The 23,135-nt window shown below is 54.8% G+C and overlaps 2 protein-coding genes across 8 annotated transcripts in view; both read left to right on the forward strand.

Moving 5' to 3' along the window:
- Positions 1-13,959, forward strand: part of TTC25 (tetratricopeptide repeat domain 25) — a 29,937-nt gene extending 15,978 nt beyond the window's left edge. For all 4 annotated transcript variants that reach the window (XM_027624432.2, XM_035724577.1, XM_027624431.1 and 1 more), the window contains 5 exons: positions 4,016-4,102; positions 5,704-5,900; positions 8,897-8,997; positions 11,757-11,841; positions 13,205-13,959. In XM_027624432.2, the coding sequence (XP_027480233.1) occupies positions 4,016-4,102; positions 5,704-5,900; positions 8,897-8,997; positions 11,757-11,841; positions 13,205-13,767 (1,033 nt within the window). In that variant the 3' untranslated portion in view covers positions 13,768-13,959. The remainder of the gene's footprint in view (positions 1-4,015; positions 4,103-5,703; positions 5,901-8,896; positions 8,998-11,756; positions 11,842-13,204) is intronic.
- Positions 13,960-15,230: 1,271 nt separating this feature from the next.
- Positions 15,231-22,278, forward strand: LOC113939250 (2',3'-cyclic nucleotide 3' phosphodiesterase). Of its 4 annotated transcripts, none has more exons than XM_027625010.2 (4): positions 15,231-15,364; positions 16,570-17,239; positions 19,367-19,506; positions 20,872-22,278. In XM_027625010.2, exons 1-4 carry the CDS (start codon positions 15,362-15,364, stop codon positions 21,319-21,321), a joined length of 1,263 nt encoding a protein of 420 aa, XP_027480811.1. In that variant the 5' UTR covers positions 15,231-15,361; the 3' UTR covers positions 21,322-22,278. The 4 variants fall into 4 exon arrangements, with proteins under 4 accessions (XP_027480811.1, XP_027480813.1, XP_027480814.1 ...); XM_027625012.2 differs by lacking the exon at positions 15,231-15,364 and adding an exon at positions 15,416-15,527; XM_027625013.2 differs by lacking the exon at positions 15,231-15,364 and adding an exon at positions 15,610-15,757.
- The last annotated feature ends 857 nt before the right edge of the window (positions 22,279-23,135 follow it).

Below are 23,135 nucleotides of genomic sequence, written 5' to 3' on the forward strand. Positions count from 1 at the left end.
GACAGAGAGAGAGAGGCAGAGGGAGAAGCAGGCTCCCCGAGGAGCAGGGAGCCCGATGCGGGACTCGATCCCAGGACCCCGGGATCATGACCTGAGCCGAAGGCAGACACTTAACGACGGAGCCACCCAGGCGCCCTTTTTTCTTTTTTAAGATTTTTTTTTTTTTTTACGGGACGCCTGGGTGGCTCCGTCGTTAAGTGTCGTTAAGTCGTTAAGGCAAGAGGATTCTTGCCTAATCCTCCGACCTGGGTTTCCTGCAGCCCAGCTGGCCCTCCTGTGCAGAACAAGTCCAGTGGTAGGACTGGGATACAGTTCCAGCTCCCAGTTCTGCTCAGCTCGGGGTGCCCTTCCTGACCTGACTTCTCCTGGCCCCAGTGGACCCAATTCTGTCCAGGCCCCTGGGCATCCTGTGCCCCCACCAACACCTTGTGGCTCTGCTCCTGCAGCCCCTAAACAGGACTCCCTTCTCTTTCTTCATCAACTCCCCCCTTCCCGTCCTTCACAACTATAAATATGTCTCCCTTCAGGAAAGTTCCAAGTGTCCGCTGGGTGATTTAGAAATCCGCACCACCTTGGTGCTCCCTCTCTAAACTCTGTGTGGATCCTGGCTCCCCTGTTAGACTTTGGATTTTGGAAGGGACTATCTTATATCACTTTCTCTTCCCAGCACCTTCCCTATAGTGGGCATGTGATAAATGCATGCCAAGTGGCTAAATAAACAGAGGTGTTCCTTAGACAATGTTAGTCCCTTTTTACCACCCACAGATGGGCCTCAGGTCTTGTTTGTTCAGGTACTCCCTCATTCTAATCAGCCATGCCCTCCAGTGGCCCCCCACCTCCAGAGCCTGCTAGTCCTCAAGGCACAGATCAAACCCCAGCTTGTCTCAGCAGCGTCTCCAGTGGCTCCTGCCCTCATTTTTTCCTCCAGATACTCTAGATGATTTGAGTGCATGCTTTCTCATTGCTATTGTTACTTCTTATTACACAGTATTATGAATAAATTAACATGTTACAACTTGTTCAATTCATCACACTGTAACAGAGCGCCCACTCTAGAAGGGGGGCCCATCAGACGTGCTGTCAGAGCAGTGGGTGCACAGTATGGCCGTAGGTCCAAGGAGAGAAGCGGGGGGAGCGCTGCTGGGAGCGGAGGGGGTTTCAGAGACGACAGGTCGGCCAAGGGGACGAGAGGGAGGGAGAAGGGCACCCTAGGCAGAGAGAAGTGGCAGGGATGGGAGACGCAGGGCGAGGGGCAAGACCTGTGGGGAGTGGCCGTCTGGGTCCCATCTTGGGGAGGGCTGAGGACCGAGGAGGAGTCTGGTTTTATACAAGTACTAGTGTGAGCGCGGTACTTGGTCTGGAACTCTGGGGCACCGAGAGCAGAACTTGGAAGTCTCCCCCCACCCCCACCTCCCAGCACCACACTCCGCTCATGTACCTGGGGCCATGTTGACATGTATCCTTCCGGCCCCCTTTCGGTGTATTTACCTACATATTTATATACATATGCACATACCTAGGATTCTTAAAAGTAATTTACTTTTATGATTTTTAAGAAGCATATGTCTTGGAAAGGGTCTCATTCTTTAAATGGCTCCAGAGAAAAAGAATTTCAGCATGCATGGTAATTTCTTTAGCTACATCCCTGTGGGACACTCAGGCTGTTCCCCCTTTACCATCAAGCACAGCAACATTTGTGTGCGTGTTTCTGTGGGAAGAGAAATGGCTTGTTGAGATGTGCATGTTTGAAAGGCAGGTTTGGCCATGGTGGGGGTAGAATGAGTCCAAGGAGCAAAGTTTCATGGGACATAGTAGCCCTCTGGATGGCAGGGCCTTGAGGGATGAGGAGGCGGGAGAGAGCGGGAGGAGATGCTTGGCGGGGAGCATTGGGGGACAGTTTTCTTCTTTTATTTTTTGGGGAAGAATTTTTTAACAGACCAGTGTTTATGTGGTGGTAATGGTGAAGAACCGATGTAAGGGGAGCAATTGTCATTTTCTTTATGAAAATATCTTAATCTCATGGGCTCCCGGGTGGCTCAGTTGGTTAAGCGTCTGCCTTTGGCTCAGGTCATCATCTCAGGGTCCCGGGATCCAGCCCCATGTTGGGCTCCCTGCTCAGCAGGGAGTCCGCTTCTTCCTCTCCCTCTGCCACTCCCCCTGCTCGTGCTCTCTCCTCTCTCTCTCTCTCTCTCTCAAATAAATAAATCTTTTTTTAAAAAAAGAAAATACCTTAATCTCTTTTCTGATGTTACAGAAATACTGTAAACAATTTAAACAATATGGATAAATGGGTAGTTTCCCTCATACTCTTGTTTCCCTTGGATAATCATTGTTAATAGCTAGACCTACATCCTCTCTAATTTTAAAAGTGCCCATTTTGTGGGGCTCCTGTCTGGCTCAGTCAGTGGAGCACACAACTCTTGATCTCAGGGTTGTGAGTTCGATCCCCACATTGGGGGTAGAGATTGCTTGAAAATAAATTCTATAAAAAAATGCCCCCTTTTTATTCCTTCACTTCTTTTTTGGTGAGTTAAAACAAAACAAGTTCATTTTTTTAAAAAGAGTTTATTTATTCATTTGAGAGAGAGAGAGCCAGCAAGCAGGGGTAGGAAGAGGGAGAAGGGCAGAGAGAGAGACAGAGACAGAGAATCCCAGGCAGACTCCGCACTGAGCGCAGAACTTGATGCGGGGATCATGACCTGAGCTGAAACGGAGAGTTGGACGCTTAACTGCCTGCGCCATCCACAGGCCCCACATTCATTCTCTTGTAGTTCTGAAGGTTAGACGTCTGAAGGCATTCTCACTGGGCCAGAACCAAGGTGTTGGCAAAGCTGTCTTCCCTCCACAGGCTCCAGGGAGAATCTGTTTCCAGCCTTTTCCACCTTCTAGACTTGTACTCGGTGCACTGCGCACCTCCTGTGTGGCCCCTTCCTCCGTTGTCAGGCCAGAACACAGCATCGTGCCTCGGGGCTGCATATTTATTTTTAGCACAAACGGGGCAACAGTCATAGTATACACTCCTGTAATCTGACTTTTTAACTTCATGTGTCAGGGGCTTTTTTTATACACAAAAATTGTCAGTGCTGGGGCACCGGTTTAGGTTGTTTCTAATGATTATTATTCTTGTCACATTCTCTTCTCCAGGTAAATTCCTAGAAGGGGAATTACTGCATCAAAGGGACATGTGTGTAAACTCTTGAGTGATTGCTCTCTGGAAAGGTTCCCATGGTGTTCATTCATGCCACAGGGCATGAAAGGACCTACGTACCACAGCCATGCCTCCTGGGCATCATCCCTCCAACTGGACTGGACGCCCAGTGCCTGAGGCATGACGCTGTGTTCCTGGCCTGACGATGGGCCTCTGTCTGCTTCTCTTCAATTACCACAGTGCTGAGAATGGCCAATTTCTTTTCCTTTCTTCCGTTCTCTCTTTCTTTTTTTTTTTTAAGTAGGCTCCACACCTAGCATTGAGCCCAACATGGGGTTTGAACTCATGACCCCGAGATCGAGACCTGAGCTGAGGGACACCTGGGTGGCTCAGTTGGTTAAACGTCTGACTCTTGGTTTTGGCTCAGGTCATGATCTCAACATGTGTTATGGGATTGAGCCCCGTGTCTGGCTCCTCGCTCAGCAGGGAGTCTGCTTGAAAGGTTCTCTGCCTCTGTCCCTCCCCGCCCCAAGTAAATAAATAAATCTTTAAATAAAAAATTTATTTATTTGAGAGAGAGCACAAGCGGGGGTGCGGGGGGGGCAGAGGGAGAGGGAGAAGCAGACTCCTGCTGAGCAGGAAGCTCGATGAGGGGCTTGATCCTAGGAACCTGGATCATGACCTGAGCAGAAGGTCAGGCTTCTGCTTAACCGACTGAGCCACCTAGGCACCCCAATAAATAAATCTTAAAAAAAAAAAAAGACCTGATCTGAGATCAAGATTTGCACGCTTAACCAACTGAGCCACCCAGGCGCCCCTAGGATGGCCAGTTTCTAGTGAACAACAAATCCTGCTTCTTCCCCACAGTGACCTTCCCGATGCTAAGTCGAGAGCCCTTGACAACATTGGCAGGGTTTTTGCCAAAGTTGGGAAATTCCAGCAAGCCATTGACACGTGAGTAACCCCAGACTGCCCCTTCCCCACCCGAGGGCCAGGACTTCCCACCCTCACACCGGACTCCCAGCCTGGGGCCCGGATGCCAGGCAAAGAGGCATCAGAAGACCTGAGTTTGGCTCCTGGCTCTGCCACGTGACCATGGGCTAGTCACTTTGTCAACTCTGAGGCTCATCTGTTAAGTTGATTGACTAGAATGAGCATCTGCTCACAATTTCCCAGTGACAGGAATCACCTGGAGCACAGGTGCATGAATTACTGGGGCCCCTCCCTGAAATTCTGATTCTACAGGTCTGGGTTGGAGCTCAGGAAACTGGGGGGTTTTTTTGTTTTGTTTTAAGATTTTATTTATTTATTTGAGAGAGAGAGAGCTCGAGCACAAGTGGAGGGAGAGGTAGAGGGAGAGGGAAAAGCAGACTCCCCGCTGAGCAGGGAGTCCAGCAACACAGGACTCCATCCCAGGAGTCTGGATCCAATTAGACTCATTTGCTGGGACCCTTCTGCTCCACATCTCTTGGTTTCCTGAATGACCCCTGGTGTCTATGTGCCAAAAGACATACGAGTTTGAGAGTTCACCCACCCATTTGTATCTTTTTATAAGAAAATGTTTTGTAGGGGCGCCTGGGTGGCTCAGGTCATGGTCCCAGCGTTCTGGGATCAAGCCTCGCATTGGGTTCCCTACTCAGTGGGGAGTCTGCTTCTCCCTCTGCCCGTCCCTGTGCTCATGCTTTCTCTCTCTCTCTCAAATAAATAAATAAAATATTTAAAAAAGAATGTTTTGTAGTAAACTTGTGCTTATTGTTTTTTTTTTTAAGATTTTATTTATTTATTCATGATAGACAGAGAGAGAGAGAGAGAGGCAGAGGGAGAAGCAGGCTCCCAAGGAGCAGGGAGCCCGATGCGGGACTCGATCCCAGGAGTCTGGGATCATGACCTGAGCCGAAGGCAGATGCTTAACCATCTGAGCCACCCAGGCGCCCACTTGTGCTTACTGTTAAAATATTAATTTGGGGTGCGCCTGGGTGGCTCAGTCGTTAAGCGTCTGCCTTCGGCTCAGGTCATGATCCCGGGGTCCTGGGATCGAGCCCCGCATCGGGCTCCCTGCTCGGCGGGAAGCCTGCTTCTCCCTCTCCCTCTCCCCCTGCTTGTGTTCCCTCTCTCGCTGTCTGTCAAATAAATAAAATAAAGTGTTAAAAAAATATATCAATTTGGGAAATGCAGAAGAGTAGCAGGAAAATTGTCTTCCCTCCCGAAGACGATGATAGGTCTAATCCTGATCTCCCCTTATTGATATCTTGTTTTTTTTTTATTCTAATCTTTTCTGTGTGGATTTTGTCTTCTATATACTTAATGATACTCTTCAATGTTATTTTTATGTTATTTGAAATGCAAGTTTACAAACATGATTTTCAGTTGTTGTATCAGTTCTATCTGTAAATGTACTAAAATGGCTTTGGCCGTTTTAAAATATCTTCATGCTTACTGGCTCCACCCCTGAGTCCGAAAGAACTGGTAGTTGGAGAATGAGTTCTGCTCGGCCTCCTATGGCTGAGTACAGGGTTTGAGTGGAAAGAACTGACCCTGGTTCTTCACATTCCCAGGTGGGAGGAGAAGATCCCTCTGGCAAAAACCACCCTGGAGAAGACCTGGTTGTTCCACGAGATCGGCCGCTGCTACTTGGAGCTGGACCAGGCCTGGCAGGCCCAGCATTACGGTGAGAAGTCCCAACAGTGTGCTGAGGAAGAAGGGGACATCGAGTGGCAGCTGAATGCGAGCGTTCTGGTGGCTCAGGCACAAGGTATGGGCACGGAGAGAGGACCACCCGAGCTACCAGGCCAGGGCTGGGGACCCTTAGCATCCCAGTGTGTCCCTGGCCAGATGAATGTGGACTCAGAGTGGAGGACAAAGCCCTCCATTTTGACCAGCGTGTGGTAAGTGCCTTCTTTAAGCTAAGCTCAGTGAGAGCGTGGGGCACCCCCGAAGCTCCCACTGAGGAGCTCAGCTGCAGATCAGCCCAGCATCGTGTCATCATCAAAACAGCGCCACTTCCTCTGGCCTTGGTACCCTTTGAGTGTGCATTCTTGCACTTAATCACCGTGTGAGCCAATGACGAAGGCATTGTCCTCTTTTCACAGATGGGGAAACTGAGGCACTGCATGGTTAAGCTGACTGCCCCAGGTCCCATGAGGGACGTTTTCAGAGTGATGGAGATGTTCTTTTTCCCTGCAGAGCAGGGAGCCCAATGTGGGGTTCAATCCCAGGACCCTGGGATCATGACCTGAGCCGGAGGCAGACGTTTAACCGATTGAGCCACCCAGGTGCTTGATGGAGATGTTCTAAAACTGCGTTGTGGAGATCACTGTACAATTCCATAAAGTTACTGAAAGTCATTGAACTGTATACCCACAAATGGTGCATTTTATAATATCTAAATTACACCTCAATAAAGTTGTAAAAAATAACCCAGCAAGGGGTATGGGTGAGCAAGAATAGATGAAACAGGGTTGGTGGTATTTTGATAATTGTTGAAGCTGAGTGATGAGTCATAGGGGCTCACTATACTCCATCTATGTTTGTGTATATTTGAAATATTTCATAATACAAAGTTAGAAAGGAAATGGCTGGAGGTCACAGGTTAGTAAGCAATGAGGCTGGGACTAGAGCCCTGTCCCCTGCCCCCCTGCGAGCACAGCAGACCCCCAGTGAGGGAGGCGATGTGGCAGGGGCTGTGGTCAAGGGCATCATCATTTTTTTAAAAAGATTTTATTTATTTATTTGACAGAGAGAGAGAGAATATACAAGCAGGGGGAGTAGCAGAGGGAGAGGGAGAAGCAGGCTTTCCAGTGGGGCAGGGAGCCCGACATGGGACTCAATCCCAGGGCCCTGGGATCATGATCTGAGCTGAAGGCAGACGCTCAATGGACTGAGCCACCCAGGTGTCCCAAGGGCATCATCATTCATTATTCTTAACACAAATACTTTCTTGGCACCTTCGAGGCACCAAGCGGGGTATACAGCAGGGATAACCACTGATAACCATGTCCTGCCTTCATGTCTGAGGAAGTCACTTTGAAGCAGAAACCTTAAGGATGAGAGGGCACCAACTATTCTAAAAGCTGAGGACAGGACTTTCCAGCCAACGGAACAGCATGTAGAAGGTGGGGAGGAGTTTGGCGGATTTAAGAAGCTAAAGGAGACCTGTGTCAGCGGGGCCCCTGGGGGCCCAGGAGGTCTGGATGGGGGAGGGTGATGAGGGGCCAGATCCGCAGGGCCTCATGGGCCTCATTACAAGTCAGAGATTCTCCCTTCAAAGCACAGGTAGAGACAACCACTGGAAGCTTTAAACTGGGGGAAGGCATGAGTACTGGAGCTTTTCCTAGAACTCTTTCCTCTTCTCAGGAGGGCATAGCATAAGCTGAAGGGAAAATGCAATGTACCCCTCAGGGTCGATGTTGTCCTCAGTCTACTCCTTTTTTTTTTTATAGATTTATTTATCGGGGCGCCTGGGTGGTGCAGTCACTTAAGCGTCCGACTCTTGGCTTCAGCTCAGGTCCTGATCTCAGGGGCGTGAGGCGGAGCCCCATGTCCAGCTCCGCGCTCAGCATGAAATCTGCTAAAGTCTCTCTCTCCCTCTGCCCCTCCCTGCTGTGCGCGCGCACTCGCTATAAAATCAATCAATCAATCTTTAAAAAAGAGAGACATTTATTTATTTATTTTAGAGGGGGCGGGGAGAAACTTCAGCAGATTCCATGCTGAGTGCGGAGCCAGACACAGGGCTCGATGTCACGGCCCTGAGGTCAGGAGCTGACCTGAAACCAAGAGTCGGACGCTTAACCGACTGCACCATTCATGCGCCCCTCCTCAGTCAACTCTTGAGGACTTACTTGGCCCCGAGGGCCCCTGGAGAGCCAGCCAGCCACTGCTGCTCTCAGTTTCCCCACGCTGGGATGGAAAAAATCAAATGCAGCCGCCTGGAGCCACTGGGTTCTAGAGGCCGCACAGCCGCGCAGGCAGAGCTTGGGCTCTGGGTCCTCCTGGCTCAGAAACCTTGGGTGGTCAGTCAGCCAGGCAACAATGAGATCCCAGATGCAGCACTAACCAGCTGGGTGAGTGAGCTCAGACAGCAGCCGCTTCCTCTCGGGTTTCAGACTGCGCCCATGTGGGGGCTGGACTCCAGCTGCTGGCCCGTGAGTCACAGCCAGCCCTTTGATACCTCTGTTGGTCTTCACAACATGTTAGGGCAATTTGAATGAACAATTTTAAAATACGGGTTTCCAGGGGCACCTAGGTGGCTCAGTCGGTTAAGCATCCGACTCTTTTTCTTAGCTCAGGCTTGAGCTCAGGGTTGTGAGTTCAAGCCCTGGTACCAGGCTGGACTCCACACATGTAGAGCCTACTTAAAAAAAAAAAAAAAAAAAAAAAAATATATATATATATATATATATATATATATATATATGTGGATTTCCACTTCTGGAACAATCATACGTTGGGGCAAGATAGAATTGTCCCCCTGCCCTGGAGACACAGGATGTGTGCACAGGCCCTACCCCAGACCCTTCTTTCCTCTCTGACCTCTCTGAATGGCCTGCTCTCCAAGACTCAGGTTCCTAGGTGCTGGTCCTTAGTGGTGAGCTGGCCCAGGAATGCGATGGAAAGCATGGTGATGGGCAGCTCAGTGACACTGCCTGAGGCCTCAGGCTTCTACCTGACCCTGGGCGGGGCCGGGCAGCCACACTGTCCAACACGCAGTGTCACGATCTACCTGTGCTATGCCTCCTTTCTGCTCTCCAGTCAAGCTGAGAGACTTCGAGTCGGCCGTGAGCAACTTTGAGAAGGCCCTGGAGAGAGCGAAGCTGGTCCACAACAACGAGGCGCAGCAGGCCATCATCAGCGTGAGCTGCCCGCCCCCTGGGCCCTGGCTGCGGGGAGGGCGTTGGGTGGGTCCTCAGCCTCAGTCAGCCAGAGCCCGGGGATTTATTACCCACCAAATGCAGGCCGCATTCTAGGTGGGGTAGTGGCTTTCAAATGCTCGCTGGTGCTCTCAGTTTATAGAGCAATCCAATATACCTATTTTTATTTGAAATAAACAATAGAAACGAAAGTTTAACAAAGCATATTTACCTTTACTATGTAGGCTATTTCTTATTATATTTTCCTTTTTCCTTTTGCTAAAGTTTCCATTTCCTTTTGTTTAATGCTGGTTGAAACTTCAACTGATTTTAGGGCTTGCCTTTTGGAAAATGCTGCTTCCTCCATGAGACAACAAGAAATACAGTGTGACTGCCTCACTCACATGCCTTCAGCCAGGCAGCCCGCCACATGCCTCCAGTTAGAGTCAAATGAATTAAAAGTAAATCAAATTTAAAATTCAGTTTCTCAGTCACACAGCCACATTTCAAGTGCTCAAAAGCCGCATGTGGCTTGTGGGTTCCAGAGAGTGTAGATCTAGAGGATTCTCATGGTGGCAGAAATTTCTGTTGGATAGTGCGGTGTAGACCATAAGGGTCAGGAGGCAGAGACCAGAGGTGAAGCCAGAAGGGGCCTGCAGGTGCATCAGACTTGCCACTGCTCCCAGAGCTGCTCCAGGCAGATGTCCACCTTCAGTAGGGTCAGTGCACTGACCTCAAAGATGCACAGGCAGTTTGCATGAGTCCCCTGGCCTCCCCACCCCCCACCACTCCCCCTAGGCTGCCCCATGTTGAAATTCCAGAGCTTCCTACCAGCATGTGGCTGGACCCCAGTAAGCATCTACTGGCATGAATTAATCAGGGCCCTTGTCCTTGGGGAGCTTGCCCCTGTGGTTAAGAGAGGCCAGACATGATAATGAGGGGGCACCACGAGGGGCATGGCCTCGAGGACCAGACTAAAGGTTCAGCAGGTACTCGGGAAAGGGAGCAGGGACCCTGGGAAGTGGCAGCCGAGGATGCTCTGGTTGGAGGTGGGCCCCCTGCTGGGCTTCGAAGGACCACAGAAGGGTTTGGCCAGGCTGAGAAGAAGCAAGAGCACTGAAGGCACTGGAGGCCATGGGCACTGAGAGGTCTGTGGGAAGCAGAAAAGAACCCCTGGGCCTGGATGCTAGGGGCTGGCTCACGATGGCAGAGTAGGGCCAAAGGACCCTAGACGGTAGGTAGACCAGCTGGGACTTGAAGGGCTGGGAATAGCAGAGGGGCGACCTGATCTACTCAGATTTTTAGGGTGTGAGCTCACGGTTTGTGAGGACACTGGTGAGGCCACCCCTTTCCTGTAATGGTGGGGAAGTCGCCCCCGAGAGATTCCACCATGTGGTAGTCTGTGCTCTCCCGTCCCCCGTCCCAGGGCGGCTTAGGCCTGCCACACTGCTGTTTTCTTCCTCTGTAGAGGGGGTTAGCTCCCCAAACGTGCACCTTGCCCTCCAAAGGAAGAGCGCTCCTTCCCTGAAGCCCTGTTGCTGCCCCTCCACTTGCATGCACTGTCTCTCGCCCTTAATGCCCTTCTGCAGGGTCACTCTGCAGCCGGAGAGAGACAGCTCCACAGTTCAACCCAGTAAATAGTTGCTGGCCACGGGCTGGCTCTGAGCTGCCCAGTCCAAAGGGGACAGCTGTGGTCCTGGCCCGCAGGAAGCTTCCTGTCAGCGGGAAGGTTAAAACAAAAACCCCTTGTTCCTGACCAGGGCGACAGGGAAGAGGGGACCCAAGGTGAGAGCGCTCCACTGGATGAGGCAGGGCTGGGTTTTCCCATCAACGGGGTCTGGGGTCGCCTTGAAGGCTGGGCAGGGTTTTGGAAATGAGAGGCAGGGGCGCCTGGGTGGCTCAGTCGTTAATCGGCTGCCTTCGGCTCAGGTCAGGGTCCCAGGGTCCTGGGATCGAGCCCCGCATCGGGCTCCCTGCTTGGCGGGAAGCCTGCTTCTCCCTCTCTCACTCCCCCTTCTTGTGTTCCCTCTCTCGCTGTCTCTCTCTGTCAAATAAATAAATAAAATCTTAAAAAAAAAAAAAAAAGAAAGAAAATGAGAGGCAAAGAGAAAAGGCCCCACGGCCTTGGTGACCCCTCGTGAGACCAGGTCCCTGCCATCTCACCCTCCCGGACCAGCAGCTCTGGGCAGGAAGATCAACACTCCACAAGCATGTCCAGGCCCCTTCGTCTCTCTGTGGATGGTTCCTGAGTGCCTACTGCGGCTCTGCCTGGAACTACATACGCACAGGCTGAGCCCCAGGCCACCAGGGAACCTGTAGACACCCCGGGAGCCCCTCTCAAGATGGGCCAGCACCCCGTCCCACCGGGCAGTGTGCTTCCAAGTCCCCTCCATGGCTTGCTGCCTTGCTGAGTGATTAGGGGCTTCACTGTCTCTACATTGGCTGGAGCCAAAAGAAACTTCTGGTAAAGAGGTCGAAATGAGCAGACAAGAGACAACTCTGAAATACATACCGAAGCCCGAGGGAGCTGAAGTCCGAGTTACCTGCAGTTGTGTATCTCCTCCCACTTAGTGTGGCTAATTCCAGGTCCACAAGTCTAAATTAACCCCGGGGCAGGAGTCTGTGCAGAAGCCCAGGGAAAATGGAGGGCAGCAAGGCTGGTGCAGAGTCCTGCCTTCTGGAGTTGGGGCTCAGGTGATGAAAGGGAAGGTGTGGGTGCCAACAGGGGCTAAGAGAGGTCACCAGCTTCTCTCCACCCACAGGCCTTGGATGATGCCAACAAGGGCATCATCGAAGAGCTGAAGAAAACAGACTACAGGGAGACGCTGAGAGAAAAGAAAGAGAGAGGTGAGTGCCAGGAGGTAGCGCCAGGGTCCCTGTCCGCGCTCTCCAGCAGCTCTTCCAGTCCCGGGGTTGGGTTCCCTGGGGCAGGAGGAGGAGGTCCAGCCCGTGGCCACTGCCCTGAGAGTCCGCTCCTGTATTTCTCCATCTCCAGGTATTAGTTAAGCACTCCTCATGCGCTGCAAAAGTGTGGGATTTGGGGGAGACAGAGGTTCGGCCCCTGCCCCGGAAGAGCCCACAGCCCAGGGGCAAAGCCAGGAGATTTGAGCTGTCAGCAAAGGGGCTCCTGCGTGTGCGCGGGAAGCAGCAGAGCGAAGACACGGGGGCCAGGGGGGGCGGGGCGCGCAGGATGACAGTTCTACTCAGCTTCTGCCTGCCCCGCTGTGGTCTATCACCCCGGCAGCGTGGCGGTGACCCCTCCGGGCACCCAGGCACAGGGGGAGATCGGGTGTGAGGTTTCTGGCTGCCCCAGCAGCCAGATGACAGCCCTTTATTATGCAGCGCCCGCCATGTGGTGGCTGGGTCTCCTCAGGGAGGGCATCTGCCTCTGCTCCCACAGGCCCTTAGAGCTGCTCTCGGGACCCACCGGGGCAACAGAAGCTCCTAGCGGCCTCCCATCCCCTTGGCAGGCTACATGCGGCAGCTGCCGGGCTCTTCACCCCCGGACCGGCAGGCGGCAGCATTGCCCAGGTCTTCGCGGCCACGCAGCGGCCTCTTCCCTGCTAGGAACCTAGGGCCCCCCCCCTCCCCGGGCAGGCATCTTAGAGACCTGGGGCTTCCAGGAAGAGAGTATGGGGGAGACTCAGGAGGGCACTGTGACTTTTCTCTGTAGCTCATAAAAACATGGAGCAAGGGTCCTTTTGATCATAAAAATAGCTCTCCAGCTGAACTCCCTGCTAACAGTCTGCTCATATTTTGATAGGGAACCTCCCAGTAAATGATGAATGTGCTTCCCAGGGACAAAGAATAACGGAGAATGAGGATGCTGGAGAAAAGAACCCCTGTCGTTTCCCAGCACCTGTGTTATTTCTCATAGGGAAAGAGAATGTGCTCTGAGAGCAGACCGTCCTGGGTTCAAATTCTGGCCCTGCCACTTATTTACTGGCAGCGTGACAACTGGCTGTGATTTCTCCGTCATCAGTCTCAGGTCCTTTGACGACGAACTCCGACCACTGACACTATGCCGTGAATTCCATGACAACCGCGCGACATCACCTCTGCAGCCCGCCGGGTGCCTGGAACAGGGCTGGTGCTCAGGAAACAATGACCCGCTGTCTCTCAGAAGCACAGGCCCCAGGGGTTGAGGTGCCCCCGGGCCCAGAGATGGCCAAACTTTTACTTTTCTTCCCTCCTTTCTCTTGTTTTTCAGAAGAGGCCACTGAATTAGAAACCTTGAGAGCAGCGGTGGCAGGGAAGGAGAAGGAAAGCGCGAGAAGAGCAAGAGACGAGCCCGAGAAGGTGATGAAGCACTGGGAGCGAGAGCTAGCTGACAGTGAGAAAGAGACGGAAGACGAGTTGTCCCAGGAAACTCTGAGGGTCGCAGCGAGTGGACATGAAGAAAACAGGCAGAGAGAAGTAGGGGAAGCCAGCTCCTTCAGAACAGGGCTGGGAGCCACAGGGCGAGACTCAGGAGATGTTGCCAAGGGAGTGTCCAGAGACCTGGGCACAGGAAGCAAGGGAGAGGAGAACAGGAAACCGTTAGAAGTGGGCAGAATGGAATCAAGAGAAATTTACAGGAGGCCTTCAGAGCTGGACCAGAAACCCTCAGGAGAATTAAGCAGAAGGAAATCGCAAGGACTGGAGAGTCAAGTTTCAGAAGACAATAGAAGAGAGTCAGAAGAAATAGGGAAAACAGAACTGGGAGAAACAGCAGAAGCGACAAAGGCAGAAAATGGTGAAAACGTGGAAGAAGGTGAAAAAGAAGATGAATAAAGCAGCAGGCATCAGGACCAGGGACCTTGGGGATCTTATTCAACTGGACTTGAAATTTCAGGCTGAGATTTTTCTTTCATAGGAGAACAGGTGGACTGGGCTCCTCCACAGGTCGCCTCTGCCTCTTTCTGTTACTGTTTTCCTTTCAATAGATATCTCTCACTCTTACAAACCCCGAGTCTGTCATTTTGCCTCCCTGTTCACCCACAAGAGCCTTAGAGAATGAGGACCCGGCTCGGGGTACCCCTCTCCAAGCAGAATGCTGACCTTACCCTGGCCAGGTGACAAACACAGTCTCCAAGCAAGGCCTGATCCCGGAGTGTGATCAAGGTGGGAAATGTGCTCCTCTCCCCTGGGCCTGTCCAGGGACCTCATGGAAGAAATGATAGGGGTGCTAAGCAGAAAGCATTTCAGGATGGTAAGGAAACTGGTGAGCTCCAAGGGACCAGGCTAGCTTAAAGGGGAAGAAAAGGAGAGGCCTGGGAGTAGAGGTACGTCTGGGCAGCCACTGGACGTGGGTTCATCTTGCTCAGTGCCTGCTATGGTCACAGCACTGTGGGAGGCTTGACGGGAGAAGTGATGATGGGTCACGCCGAGGCCTGGCAGGCACGATGAAGTGAACGCTGGCATTGATAGGGGCATTGTGCTCGAGGAGCCCAGAGGAAGAGAGTTCCTGCCCGAGAACAGGGAGCAGTCCCCAGGAGGAGGGGCGGCTGGACTCCACCTGCGCCACCTGCAGGCGGTACAGTCAAGTAAATCAGGCTCCGGGAGCTGGTTTCCTCCTCCGTAGAACGGGTATCTGCCTCCGGGGTTGGCGTCAGGCTTCTATGAGTGCTCAGCACAGCACTTGGTACACGGGAAGCTCTCCGAAATCCGACCGAGTTTTCGGTGCCTTCGCAGAGGAGGTGGCAGCTGAACAGCTGCCTCAGAGGATGAGCTAGGATTTCACTACATTATTCATCTGTCCCCCGGCTATGGCCATCCTGGTTCCATCTCTTGGATGGTCCTTGGAAAGGTTAGGGCTGAAGTTAGGCCAGCTAGGACCAGACCCCGACTAATGTGAGGCAAGTGAGGCATTTCAGATGCCGTATTTCACAGGGCGCCATGAAACTCACTAAGCAACATACAGTATGTTAATGTAATGTTGTAAAACACACACACACACACTGCAAAACCCCCACGAGAGATACAATATCACAATTTTAAATAAAGACCGGATCTGACCTTGCATTTGCATGACCCTGCCTCCCTGGCCTCAACCCAACCCCGGCCCGGGGCCGGGGAAAGGTGACTGCCTCCCTCTGTCTAGAGTTCCCCGGGACCTCTCCAGGGTACACGTGCGCCGCAGCCGGCCGGGGCGGGACGCGCGACCACTTCCTCTCCGCGCAGAAATAGTTTCGGGTTTCGATTCGCCGCGCCTGCGCGGAGAGGCCCCGCCCCGCCCCCGGCCCGCCGCGCGCGCTCCGCCCCCGGGCTATCTAAGGCGGCCCAGCGCGGGGACGCGCGACCGCTGGGCTCCGTGTCCCTCCGCGCAGGCGGGCGGCCTCGGAGAGCTAGTGCCTGCCAAGGCGGCCACGGCGGCGCCCCCCTCATCATGGTGAGCGGGCGCGGACAGGCGGGAGGGGCGGGGGCGGGCCGGGGAAGCACCCTGACGGAAAACGGGAGTTCGGGCGGATTTTCGGGAGGACGTGGCATGCAAATGAGGACCCGAGGTTCCGGAGTTGAGCTCTGGCTTGCTGGGCCGTGGGGTGCAGCCTGAGGTAGGGGAGACCCGGGCCGAGTTGGGGAGCGGGCACGGCCGCTGGAGGAGCGTGGGGTCGGGCGTCGCGGGAGCTCGTGGCGCCGAGTGTGGGCCGGGGCTAGTGCGGGGCGGGCATTCGTCGCCTGCTCCCGCCCGAGGGCCTTCTCTGAGAAGAGCCCGTGGCCGCGCCGCGCTCGGGGTGCCGCCGGGAGGTGGAGCCGCTTCAGAGGAGACCGCTTACAGCAACAGGTGGTGTCACTTGTGGCTTTTAGCAGGCGGGAAGACAAGTGGCTCAGAGAGGTGCTGCTGACGCACAGCAAAGTGGGGGGCAGAGCTGGACCCCGGACGCAGGTGCCCTGGGACGCCCAGTCCTGGGGCAGGCACAAAGACCACGACTTTGTGGGGGGCCGAGGGGCAGAGGAGGAGGCGGCAGGCGTGGTGAATGAGGCCCTTTGTCCGGCGCTCTCCTGCCCTGCCCCCCACCAGCCCTTCTGTGGGACCATTGTCCCCCCCCCATCCCAGACAAGAGAGTATTATCTGTTGCCGCCCTTGTGGGGGGAGGGAAGGCAGTCTTTGGGTAACCCTTCTCCAACCCCAGCCTCCTCTGCGCACCCAGAGCCCGGGCAGCTGTGGCTTCGCCCAGACAGAGCAGCCCCACCTCCAAAGAGGTCATCCTTAATAGGTGCCAGGAATATAAAGTTAGGGTCCGCGCCAGAAGCACGGGCCTGCGCTTCCAGCACTCTTCCCCGTTGAGAGGCGGCAGCAGTGGGGGATCCTTGAAGCCTCAGCTCTGACCAGCGGGAATTAGGAGCTTAGGAACGCTCAGACAAGCTCTCCCGTCCCTCCTCCTCCACCACAAGCTGGCGGCTACCCGGGCCGGAGGAGGAGAAGGTCCAGTCCTGGGCTTGGGAAGGTGCCCCCTGCACCGGGGGTGCTTATAACTCAGGGCTGGGAGGCCCGAGGAGAACGAGGCCAGAGTCAAGGGGGCGAGGCCGAGGGGGGCGGGGAGGCGGGGTGGCCTCGAGCGAGCCGGCTGACATCTGCTCTTGCCCTCCTCACAGAACAGAAGCTTCTCCCGGAAGAGCCACACGTTCCTGCCCAAGATCTTCTTCCGCAAAATGTCCTCCTCAGGGGCCAAGGACAAGCCTGAGCTGCAGTTTCCTTTCCTGCAGGATGAGGAGACCGTGGCCACGCTGCAGGAGTGCAAGACCCTCTTCATCCTGCGCGGCCTGCCCGGGAGCGGCAAGTCCACCCTGGCGCGGGTCATCGTGGACAGGTACCGGGACGGCACCAAGATGGTGTCTGCCGACGCCTACAAGATTACCCCCGGGGGCCGAGGAGACTTCTCTGAGGAGTACAAGCGGCTGGACGAGGACCTGGCTGCCTACTGCCGCCGGGACGTGCGCGTCCTGGTGCTGGATGACACCAACCACGAGCGGGAGCGGCTGGAGCAGCTCTTTGAATTGGCCGACCAGTACCAGTATCAGGTGGTGCTGGTGGAGCCCAAGACGGCGTGGCGGCTGGACTGCGCCCAGCTCAAGGAGAAGAACCAGTGGCAGCTGTCGGCCGACGAGCTCAAGAAGCTGAAGCCGGCGCTGGAGAAGGACTTCCTGCCGCTCTACTTTGGCTGGTTCCTGACCAAGAAGAGTTCCGAGAGCCTCCGCAAAGCCGGCCAGGCCTTCCTGGAGGAGCTGAGCAACCACAAGGCCTTCAAGAAGGAGCTGCGACACTGTAGGTGGCAGGCGGGGGCCTTCCGAAGCCTCCCTTGCTGGGCGCGCAGTGCCGAGCACCTGGGACTGCCGCTGCCCTCCCAGCACGGGGGCCGAGGGGGGCCGCAGGGGTGGAGGCGGAGGCGCGGTAGGTCATGGGGAGAGCTGCTTCCCAAGGACCCCTCTCTCACTGCGCCCCCTCCTCCCTGCCCCCCTGGATGGAGACCACTGGCCCTGTCCTTGGATGGGGGGAGGGACAAATTCCCGCACCACGGGAAGCATGTCCACATTTCCTACCACCTGAGAGGGAGAACCTGATTCGATGTTTCTACCTTGTGTTTAGCTGTAGAGGCATCTTTCTGAAGTAAAATATTCCATGGAGGGGCGCCCGGCTGGCTCAGTGGGTAGAGCCTGTGACTCTTGATTTCAGGGTCATGAATCCCAGCCCCATGTTGGGTGGAGAGATCACTAAAGAAGGAAGGGGCGCCTGGGTGGCTCAGTTAAGCGACCGACTCTTGATTTTGGCTCAGGTCATGATCTCAGGATCATGAGATCAAGCCCGCATTGGAGCCTGCTTAAGATTCTTTCTCTCCTCTCCCTCTGCCCCCCTCCCCCCCGCTAAATAAATAAATAATAAAATAACCTAAAAAAAAAAATTCCATGGAATCCTAAGGTGCAAAAAAATCACAACTAAGACTACTGTGACTTGACTGGGTATGGTTCCCAGGTCTCGGGCTGCCCAGTGCACCTCCTGTGGCTTCTGGCAGCTCCAGAGAACAGCCACACACCCACACACCCAGTGCAGGTCCCTCCTCTTGTGGAGGGGAAAACGCCCAGGAGGGATGTGGGATTTGCCCAGAGCCGTGGTGAGAGCCCTGGACTCTGTCAGCCCTAGCAGGGGCCTCCCCATATTGGGTGGGACCTCTCCTGGCAAGGGCTGTTTGCTCCGGGGAAGGGTAGGTTTGGGATAAGGGAGGCCTTCATTTTCCTATAGTGGCCTCTTAGGGATCTGTCACCCACTACTCTGTCCCATTAACCCATTTCTGGTGTCCCCAAATTTTAGATTATCTTCCTCCTTGAAATATCCCCACCCATATTTCTGTGTTGTCTCGGGGGCAAAATCTGTGCCTGGATATGTGCTCAGAGGTCTCTTCTTGGCTCCTAAAGCTGGAACGCTGGGAAACCAGGGAACGGTGACGCCCGCAGTGATGTTGTCCAGGTGTGAGCCCTACACCTGGAATTGCTTAGCAGAAAAGCACCCTACAGGCAGGGCTCCTGGTTAGAGCTGCTCTGCCTCTTGAAGTTGCTTTTACCACTAAAAACTGCCGCCCTTTCCTGCCTAGGACACGGGCCTTTTCTCAGAGCACAGCTCTCCCTCCCCTGTGGAGGGTGACGGACATCCTTGCAGGGACTCAACTCTGGGAGTAAATACAACAGATCTAGTGACTCTGAAACGAGCCCTAAGGCCTGGAGTCTGGAAATTGAAATCACAGATACCCCAGGTCTCACCATATGATATCATTATATCCCAAGACCCTTCCTACTCTAGGCCCTTTATAGGCTCTTATCCACCAAACAGACCTGCATGGTACATGTTACAGTGACCAGGTAACTTCTGGTCCGGGTAGGCCCGAGTGAAAGGGGGCACGGCTAAGAGTTCCCCGGCTGGTCCTGGGAAAATGGGTGTATGGTCACCCTAATGGTACGTGATTGACAGAAAAGGGTCAATCAGGTGCCCCAGGCCAAAGGACTTATGCTCTGACTCCTTCCATCATACAACAGTTCCAACACTCTTTTGCTTTTCTACCCCGTTTTTCATGACCTGCTTCCCTCTTCCAGATGTGGAGCTGGTAAGGCCGGGAGCCCCTTGGCCTATGCTGCCTATTCCTGGGTTACGAGGGTGTCGCTTTCCAAATCTGAAGAGAGATGTAAAAATCTGCATAACCTGAAACCAGGGAATTTAGACACCTTTTCGTAGCTCTGACACGGCTATTAGTTTGACCAACTAAGGAAGGAGTGGATTATGGTGGATTGCTGAAGAACTTACACTTGACATCGTTTTCCCCTCTGAGCCTCCATGGTCTTGGTGTTGGGTATTAGGGCGGCCCCTGCTCTCCTGCCCTGACTGCCCGCTTCTCTCTCCCTGCAGTTGTCTCTGGGGATGAGCCCAGGGAGAAGATCGAACTGGTCACCTACTTTGGGAAGAGACCCCCAGGCGTGCTGCACTGCACAACCAAGTTCTGTGACTACGGGAAGGCTGCGGGGGCAGACGAGTATGCCCAGCAGGATGTGAGTGCTCCCCCGGGACACCCAGCTGAGGTGGGGAGAGGGCAGGGTCTTCTGGAAACGGGGACCGGCTCAAGGCGGGGACCAGAAGCCAGACAGCCTCTCAGGAAAAACGGTATCTCCTGCTCCAGCTCGCCCCCTCCCCAGGCTTAGTCACACAGAGGTCAGCTGCCCCTTCTACCCGCCCGCCCCCAGCACTGCCACCAGCCTGCGTGCTCGCCCCCAAGGCCTGGCCACCAGTGCCTTTTCCTTCTGCCGACTGATGGGTCGGCAGCAGGCTCCCGCTCTGGCCTCTAAGCCTGTGTGGAGTTCCAAAGGTTAGGTGTCCCCAGCCCCCAGCGAGCCTGGTGCTCGGAGGTCCCGGTCCCCAGGCCTGGCCTTGCCCTGGAGGAGGGCGCATTGAGGGATAGTGGGGCTATTGGCTTCGGCGTGCCACGCTTTTCCCTCCTCCCACTCAGCCACTCTCTTGGGCCCGCAGCCTCTGATGCTCGGTCCTTAAGCCACAGGCATGTGGCCCAGCTGCGCACTGCTCTCCAGCCTCTGGTGGCCTTCTCAGCGAGGACTTCCTCCAACCCCCACCCCGTCTCCCCCACTTGTCTGCCCCGGTTAACGCAGCAGCCGTTTGACTGATTGTTCGTTGGTCTCCCCACTTGCAGTCTTCAGTCGGGCTTGCTGTCGTACAGAGCTGTGTGGCTGCATAGGTAACGTCCAGACCAGCTCAGCCATTCATGCACTCGGCTGTGTTTATTAAGCACCTGTTAGGCACCAGGAAGGGACTGTGAGCACAAGTAAGAGACACTTTATGGTCGGTTGGGAGAGATGGTCTGAGAGTCAGCTAGAACCAGGTGTAAACCAAGGTGTTCGGATTTTGATCCACTCGGATTTTGATCCAAGGCATTTATTTCTGACCTCTGGGATATTGCCTGGGGCACTCGGGTGGCTTTTACCAGGATGAGCTGAGTAGCAGTGACAACAGCACTTGTCACGTGCCTGTCACTGTTCTAGAATCTTCACCCAGACACTCGTTTAATCCGGGCCCTGAGGTAGGTTCCAGCATCATCCCTGTAGAACAGGGGAATGAGCCAACGCAGAGAGGTTTAAGGGCCGCCGGGAGGTGGGGCACCAGGCTCTGACTTGGGCAGGTCTGGCCTTCAGCACCGCCTGTGTCCTCCGGCACCTCTGGCACCTCCACTCTCAAGTCAGCCTGTACCTGTGTCCCTGGAAGGATGTCGTCTGAGACAAGGGCCACGTGCGCCTTTTACCCGAGGGTTCTGCTCAGTGGTGCTCACCTCTGCTAGGCCCATCCTTGGTCAAGTCTGCTCTGGGGGCCACCACGTCTGGCTTAGCGCTGTTGTTCTGTCCCCGCAGGTGGTGAAGAAGTCTTACTGCAAGGCCTTCACACTGACTGTCACCGCCCTCTTCGTGACGCCCAAAACTACGGGAGCCCGGGTGGAGCTGAGCGACCAGGAGCTGCCGTTGTGGCCAAATGACGTGGACAAGCTGTCCCCCTCCGACAGCCTGCCCCGGGGGAGCCGGGCTCACATCACCCTCGGCTGCGCGGGTGACGTGGAGCCCGTGCAGACGGGCATTGACCTCCTGGAGATTGTGCGGCAGGAGAAGGGGGGCAGCCGAGGCGAGGAGGTGGGTGAGCTCAGCCGGGGCAAACTCTACTCCTTGGGCAATGGGCGTTGGCTGCTGAGCCTGGCCAAGAAGCTGGAGGTCAGGGCCATCTTCACGGGATACTACGGGAAGGGCAAACCTGTGCCCACACACGGCAGCCGCAAGGGGGGCGCCTTGCAGTCCTGCACCATCATCTGAGTGTGTCAGCCCCCCACTCCTAGGAAGGAAAAGGCGGGGGAGAGGGAAGCATGCCTTCTGCCTGATCTTTAAGGTGTTTTTTTTTTTTTTTTTTTTACTCAGTTAACCTTTCTGTAACTTTTTAAAACCTTGTAACTTTTCCTGCCCTCCCTCATCCCCTCTAACACCCAAGCTTTCACCACAAGATGGGGTGTGGGGAGCGCTGTTCAGGAACCCAGAGCGAAGCCGCAGCCGCAACCCCAAGCCCTGCCACCTGTCCCGGGTCCCCTGCCCCGAGCCAGCCAGCGGTGGAGACGCCCCAGAGCTGCACGTCCCCACAGGGTGGTCACGGCGGCCGCAGGAAACTGGCCGTGGATTTGAGAGGGTGGGGGAATCCCTGGGCTTTGACCCCGAGTCTTAATCATTGCAGCCCCATGACGTAGGCTGAGGCTTTTTACCAGGGTACAAAAGGGGCTTTACGTCCCACCTTTGGCCCTAAATGCCTGTCCCCTCCTCCTTTACACTGTGATTAGGGAACATTGGACAGCCGCCTCCCAGCTGGCTGCAGGTCTCGCCCCAGGAAGGGGGTGGGCTGGCCAACCTTTCCGGCGGTGTCGCTCTGCTGTGGGGATGAGGAGACTGAAGCCAGAGAAAGTACCGTCTGCCCAGTCCAGCTTGTGTCCTTGGTGCCTCCCCTCCAGGGGGTTAGTCGGTGGGGACCAAGAGCCAACGGAGTGGACCCCTGCCTGGTCAGGGCCAAGTCCCAGCTGGTGCCTCTGAGAAGGAGTTTTTAACATTGGTACATGTGCTGTGGTTCCTGGGGTGCCCTCTGCTGCCCCCCTGCTCAGTAACAGGGCCTTGCTAATCGGGTTGTCACTGGATGAAAGTGCTTGAGATTTAAGTTACTATCCTGGCTTTGCCCGACCTCAGTGACTTGTAAGACTGACCGTGAAATAAACCGTGTTAATCCTGGCCGTGTACAGTCTCTCTCACCCTTCTGTGCCCAGCTCAGTCTTCCCTGGGGCCAGGGCTGGTGTATCAGGACTGGCTTTGTCCCACGGCTTGGGGCCATCGGTCCTGTCTCCCCTCTGCTGGCTGGGCACAGCTGTGGTGAGGCTGGGCAGCTGAACAGTGTTGGCTTTCATGAGGCAGCAGAAAGGAGAGCGGCTGATCTTAGACGCACACAGAAGGTGGGGGGGTGGCTGGGTCTGAGGGACGTGAAGCAGAGCCTGTCCTCCCCCATTAACTGCGGCAACAGGCCCACAGGTGTGCCAGCCCCAAGCAATCAGAGGGACTGCTCAGCCAGACCAATGGTTCCTGGTCTTGGGTTTCCGCCAGTTCTCTAGGGAAGGCCACCCTCAGGTCATGGTGTTCCAAACACAAGGGAAGACCTGACATTTGGGAGTTCCGTACAGGCCAGTGGGGGAGCTTCTCAGGCCTAACTCATACTATCGCCATGGCCTTGGCACCAGTGGGGGAAGACTGGAAAAAAAGGGGCCGGGGCTCAGAAGGAAGAGAAGCAGTAAGTTACCTATTTGGTCCATGGTCTTTTCTCAGCCAGCTCTACCATCAAAGCGCCAAAAGTCTAAGTGTCAAAGTCTCAGATCCCTCTGCCTGGAACTTCTAAAAAGATTACCTGCCATGAACACTATGTTTGACTTGAACAGCAGGACACTGGCCACCACTTCCTCCCCCAGCTTGTCTCCCACACAGGGGACAGCTGCGGAGAAGGCGAGGGGTATTTACTAAGAACGCTGTTTCCAACCATGTGAGCTTAAGGTCTGTGACTGGACCCTGGGGCCCAGGAGCTGTGTGTCCCACTTGGAAAGGGTCTG

This window comes from Zalophus californianus, chromosome 16, assembly GCF_009762305.2.
Source record: "Zalophus californianus isolate mZalCal1 chromosome 16, mZalCal1.pri.v2, whole genome shotgun sequence".
Lineage (NCBI taxonomy): Eukaryota > Metazoa > Chordata > Mammalia > Carnivora > Otariidae > Zalophus > Zalophus californianus.

What these genes read in the sequence shown, in the direction of transcription:
- LOC113939250 (XM_027625010.2), top strand. An exon ending in CAAGAAGGAGCTGCGACACT is followed by an intron (nt 17,240 to 19,366) that starts GTAGGTGGCAGG and finishes CTCTCCCTGCAG; the next exon opens with TTGTCTCTGGGGATGAGCCC. An exon ending in ACGAGTATGCCCAGCAGGAT is followed by an intron (nt 19,507 to 20,871) that starts GTGAGTGCTCCC and finishes CTGTCCCCGCAG; the next exon opens with GTGGTGAAGAAGTCTTACTG.